The sequence below is a fragment of the Sprattus sprattus genome, assembly GCF_963457725.1.
Source record: "Sprattus sprattus genome assembly, chromosome: 4".
Classification (NCBI taxonomy): Eukaryota; Metazoa; Chordata; class Actinopteri; order Clupeiformes; family Clupeidae; genus Sprattus; species Sprattus sprattus.
In genome coordinates this window covers 21,248,293-21,254,292 of record NC_137923.1, presented here as the reverse complement: position 1 = coordinate 21,254,292, position 6,000 = coordinate 21,248,293, and the positions used below count along the sequence as shown (strand labels likewise).

General features: G+C 47.2%; 1 protein-coding gene across 4 annotated transcripts in view; it reads right to left on the bottom strand.

The window, feature by feature from the left end:
- The window catches only part of ctnna2 (catenin (cadherin-associated protein), alpha 2), a 374,072-nt gene that overhangs the window by 292,622 nt on the left and 75,450 nt on the right, over positions 1 to 6,000 (bottom strand). For 2 of the 4 annotated variants that reach the window (XM_080836552.1, XM_080836554.1), the window contains exons 5-6: positions 3,250 to 3,369; positions 1,241 to 1,522 (exon numbers count right to left, since the gene is read on the bottom strand). In XM_080836552.1, coding sequence (XP_080692678.1) covers positions 1,241 to 1,522; positions 3,250 to 3,369 — 402 coding nt within the window. The remainder of the gene's footprint in view (positions 1 to 1,240; positions 1,523 to 3,249; positions 3,370 to 6,000) is intronic. The other 2 variants (XM_080836553.1, XM_080836555.1) reach the window with 1 other exon arrangement.

Here is a 6,000-nt window from a genome sequence, read left to right as displayed (position 1 = left end):
AGAAGAAGGTTAGTATGAGTATGTGCACGCACATCCACACTGTGCTTATTTCTGCTGCCATTCCTACTGGCATCAATATATATGACCTTCACCACAAATGGCCTGTAGCATTATGTTTACGTAAAGGAAAATGCAGTTACAGTGAATGACCTAAAATGAAAGATAGCTGCAGTGCTTCTCTCTCTCATTCTCTATCTCTTTTAATCTCTCTTTCTCTCTCTCTCTCTCTCTCTCTCTCTCTCTCTCGCCCCCTGTTTGGCGTCCCCCGGTCAATACTAAGTTGCTTCACAGGCCACTGGGGTCATTGAGGGCTGGCTGCATCTTTTCAGAGTGCATAAGCCCTATAAACACAAAATGGCAGAACAGAATGCTGAAGTGGACACTTCCTGGCTCTCTCCACTGCCCACAAACAGAGCCTCTGCAGGGAGAGATGGACAGAGCCTCTCAGTGATCAGCTCTCTAGCCACTATATGGGTCATTCAGTGGGCCCTGTGCCTCAGCAAGCTTTCAGTCCACATGGAAATGTATCACCTGGTGACGCCACTCCGCACAGATTGTGCGTTTGATTGGCTGACAATGTCTGAGGACACGGCCTATCCCCTAGCACGGCTCATCCCCGAGCCAGCATCAGCACAGACTTAATGGTGTTTACTGCCCTGTGCCATGCATATACCTCCAAAACTATAAGCACAGACTCAATGGTGTTTACTGCCCTGTGCCATGCATATACCTCCAAAACTATAAGCACAGACTCAATGGTGTTTACTGCCCTGTGCCATGCATATACCTCCAAAACTATAAGCACAGACTCAATGGTGTTTACTGCCCTGTGCCATGCATATACCTCCAAAACTATAAGCACAGACTCAATGGTGATTACTGCCCTGTGCCATGCATATACCTCCAAACCTATAAGCACAGACTCAATGGTGTTTACTGCCCTGTGCAATGCATATACCTCCAAACCTTTAAGTACAGATTTAATGGTGTTTACTGCCCTGTGCAATGCATATACCTCCAAACCTATAAGCACAGACTTAATGGTGTTTACTGCCCTGTGCAATGCATATACCTCCAAACCTTTAAGTACAGACTCAATGGTGTTAATGCACTGTGCATTGTGTAAACTTCCAAACCTACAAGACTAGGTCTAAACCTCACATGTTTTGCCAGCTTCATGGTCAAAGACAGTGTGTAAAGTAGAACACAGCAAGCAAAGCGTAAGAGGAAGAGTATATACCTCGTGGCTACTCACATCAAACTCGTTGAGTGCGGCGGCGAGCTCCCCGATGCCGGTGTGGCCGTGCTTCTCATCGGTGGGGGAGGAGGCCTGGGCGGCGCTGGAGATGCCGCCAATGGCCTCCTGCACCTGCTTGAAGACGTAGTCACGGTTGGCGCGCGTGGCAGCCACGTCCGGATGCCGCAGGAAGGCCTGCGAGGCTGTGTACAGCATGGTGGCGTTCTTCTTCAGAGCGCCGCGTGCCGCCGCCATCTCATCCCGGCAGTGTGGGTCTTTCAGCTCCTATTAGCCAGGCGCACGTGCACACACACACACACAAACACACACAAACACACACACACACACACACACACACACACATGCACACACACACACACAGTCAGTACCATCCCATTCACAATAATTTACCATACAGCTACGTACATAGGCTGTATATCAGGCTAATCAGGCATCAGATTTTGAGAGCATACGTATTCGCACACACAAACAAAAACACATCATGAGCAGTTTACTAGCATAAACACATGACTGAATACATCATGCAGTTATGCAACATCTACTCCGCTGACTGCAATCATTGGAGTGCTAATTTCAGCACATTAGACTCATCATTTACTAAGCTCATTGGAGGAACCTGAGCAACCCCACGCCACGCCATGCCCATGCCACGCCGCGCCACCCCTAAATGTCTAGCCTGGATACCAGCCCAAACCCTGCCCACAACATTTTTGGTCAGGGAGATTTGGTCTGGCTCTGAGCTAGTTGGGAGAGAGTTTCATCGGACGGATAAAGCCGGACCAATCAAATTGTCAGGGCGGGCTTTATACGATGATGGACAGATGATCAAGCGGAAGATTCGAAATCCTCTCAAGATGGCGGCATATCCGGCTTGTAAGTGGGACATTATTTTATGTAAATTATGCTATCTTCACAAATTTTTTATGTCTACATTGACTCGGTTAGTTGTATATGTGCAACACGAATGTTGCCGAGGATTGTATGTCTTAACTGAAGCGCTCTAGACCATTATTGTTAGGTCATTGCTAACGCTTACACCACAAATCCTTGCTGCTAATTAGTAACGTGAGCAGGCATATCTCAACAGATATTGACAGCGCATTCATTTTGAAAGGGGAACAGAGAAACGCGATCAAGGCATTTTTTTGGATCAGGTTAAAGTTATAATATATCAGATGGTCATACTACGTTGCTCTGATTGGTTCTAGGTATCCAATTGAGCGGAGGCATTTTTTTTCCCCTGGTTCGTTGAAACACGCCCCATAATCACAGCCCAATAGTTCAGTATCAGACTCATATTCTGACTAGAATTATGAGTATGACATCGTCAGGCTACTAAATGTCAGCACATGGCACACATACATTATTTAAACTTCCCATTTAAGCTTTTCCTCAATTACTCCTAGTGATGAGGGGAGCCCTGAGAAGATTTTTCCCCAATCCCTGAAGCTTAGCGAGCACACAGTGGCACTCAAAAAGGAGTTCTCTCAGAAAGTCATTAGCCTTCTCAGTGGAGCGCACTCAAGCATAGGGCCGGTGGAGCCTGGGGGTGTTGGTCTGGCAGTAGCAGGGCTGAGACTGAAGCCCCCACACCACCCAAACCCAAGCCCAAACCCAAGCCCTCAGATGTGAGGGCCCAGTGTGAGGTACAGTGGGGGCAGCAGGGGGGTATGTGTGAGGTGCTGTGGGGGCAGTGGGGGGGTATGTGTGAGGTGCATTGCGGGCAGCAGAGGGGTATGTGTGAGGTGCAGTGGGGGCAGTGGGGGCAGCAGGGGGGTATGTGTGAGGTGCAGTGGGGGTAGTGGGGGGGGTATGTGTGAGGTGCAGTGGGGGCAATGGGGGCAGCAGGGGGGTATGTGTGAGGTGCAGTGGGGGTAGTGGGGGGGGTATGTGTGAGGTGCAGTGGGGGCAATGGGGGCAGTGGGGGGGTATGTGTGAGGTGCAGTGGGGGCAATGGGGGCAGCAGGGGGGTATGTGTACGTGTAATGTACCTGCTGTCTGCGCGCAGCCACGTAGTTCAGCTTCACCATCTCCTTCCCAAACTCCTTAAAGCGGTTGGCCAGGTCTTGCTCGTTGGTGGCGTTCTTCACACCCTCCAGGGCCTCCTCCACCTGTTGTACCCACACACACACACACACAGAGAGAGAGAGAGAGAGCAAGAGAGAGAGAGAGAAAGAGAGAGATAACAAGTTCATTCACTGGCTAAAAACAGAGCTTAGTGGTTGGTACGGTGGTGGGTAGTTTCTGAAGCCAGGCTAGCTTTGTCCCACTTCTGTTTCAAAGCTCCTCTAAAGAGTTTGGTCATTTGAAGTGAGCAGAGCATATGCTGGGCTGCCAGTCATAATGAATGAGTCCTGCTTCAAAAGAGCGGCACAAGGACCTAGTTCGATGGCAGCAAATTAGCTTTTATTCTGCTTTGCAATTACCTGCACTCCAGTCTGTGCGGTTGCAATCCATACTAGCTTTCAAACCCTCATCTCTGCCCTTTGTGATGACCGAGGGAAAACTCACGTGACAGAGATTCGCAGACAATGGAATATGACATATTGACAGACAGAGAAGAAAGGGGGCGCAAGAGGAGAGAAAGAGGGAGTGGTAAATATAGAACCAAGGAGCCAAAAAATTACAAAAATAAAAGACAGTAAGCAACAGAGAGACAAGAGGGAATGGGCAAATGCTGGAAAGAAAGAGGAAGAGATTGAAGAGAAAGTTTTAAAAGCAGGACCTTGATGGAAAGGTTTGAGACTAGTCTGAGGCTTCCTAGGCCACTGCTGCTCAAAGGCCAGCAGGAGAGCATACAGTCTCAACAGGCTGCAAGGCTAGTCCAGGCTCCACATCCATCTCCACAGTCTCTCCCACTAGGACACACACATTTATTTCAGACAATCTGTGGGGTTAGTTTGGATTAAACTGGCATCCATTGAGCTTTCCCCTGTGCAGTGTCTGTGAGCAACAGTAAGAGTGATTGCTCTAATAAGCCGGAGCAGATCTGCGGTCAAGACGAGCGTGGAAAGGAGGGGTGGTGTGGCAGTGGGAGGCCATTAGCGGTCCCCTGTCAGGAGTTAGGAAACACATGCCAAGCCCTGTTGCCATAACACTACCAGGACTCTAGAAGAAGAAGAAGAAAAAAACAATAAAGGTGTGAGGTGTGAGCACATGTGGGACTGAGGTGGTGGTGATAGAGATGAACACTGACTGACAGGCAGAGAGAGGATAGCAAGATCGGAAGGGCAGACGTGGTGTTAAGTGTGGTGACATGCGGTGGACAGGACTGGACAGAAGAGAAAAAAAAACATTGGTGTCCTGACTGCCATGTTGGGTCTCAAAGTTTGACACCACCCCAAAAACACACAAAGACCGTAGTGCTGAGCGTCCATCACAAAGACCTGAGGGTTTGTCAATCACAGCCCTTGTCAGAGTGAAAGGGCTGTTCGGGGGCATCACCTCTCTCCGGTAAGGCTTATATCTCTGGCAGCACATTGAATAGCTGCTGTGGCTTTAATCAAAGACTAGAGGCAAACTGTAAAGCCTTATGAAAGTTTAAGATGGGGAAGAGAGGTTTTTTATGTGTGCTTAAAAATCACCAGAGCACAGAGTGGTGCCCTGAGTTATGTGTCTGTGTGGTGGTGTATGTGTGAGAGAGAGATCACAAAGGTTCCTGGCAAGAAAGACACCAGTGCATTTGTGCCCACTGCGAAGGTTATAGATCAAATCAAAATGTCTTCAAAAATGTCCTAAATACCTTTAAATAAGAAAAACTTTCTACTAATTTTGTGAAAGGAAATTCCATTAATTTTGTCACTGGATACAAATTCTAAATCCAGAATCCTCTTAGGGGAAGAGGGACAGACATTAGAGCTTGCTGCTCAGTTAGTGCTAATGTTCCACAAAATAAGAAAGGACACATCGGTAACAATGGCCTACGTGCAGATAGTAACTTCTCCTTCTCATCTAAGTCTCAACTAATAAGTAGTACTTTCACTTCTGTTTATTTAACTTTCTTTTTTTTAAATGATCTATGCATTTATTATAACTTTCTTTATATAAAGGTATAATGATGATTATTAATAGAAATATTTTGTATTGTATTGTATTGCAATCTATCTATCTATCTATTCATATCTACACATATATAAACATAGAACAAAAAGTAAGGAAATTTGTGTTTGGTAGATTATTTCTTTGTTGTAACAATGCTTCTCTGCAATCTTTTACCGTTGGAAAGCCTGTTTAGTTCCCTTTTAAATGGTCCCACATTTGTAAGGAACATGCATTTGTGGGATGAGCAGCACAGCTGAGTATGTGGGTTGCGCCCATGAAAAATGTGCCAATGTATGTATATGTCTGAACAAGCTTTCAAACACAAGAACTCGTGCCATGTCAATAAAGCCTTTGAAATTCAAAGAGAGAGTGTGTGTGTGTGCGTGTGTGTGTTTGCGTGTGAGAGAGAGAGTCTGCATGCGTGTGTCCTCATTTAAATGCTAATATGGGTGCAGGTGAGCCCCAGGGGAATCAGAAGAGCCCTGGCTTATAAATCACCCTTGGATGACACAACACAGAGACGAGGAGTCCATCTTTATGTAAACCCTCTGTGTGCACTCGACAAGGGCTTGTGTGCGTGGGTGCACGAGTCAGTAAGTTAAGTGTGTGTGCGGGCATGTCACCCCATCCATCATGAGGGGCCAACCCCATCGCATTTTGACAAAGCAGAAGCGTCCTGCTGGGGATACCTGCGAAGCTGC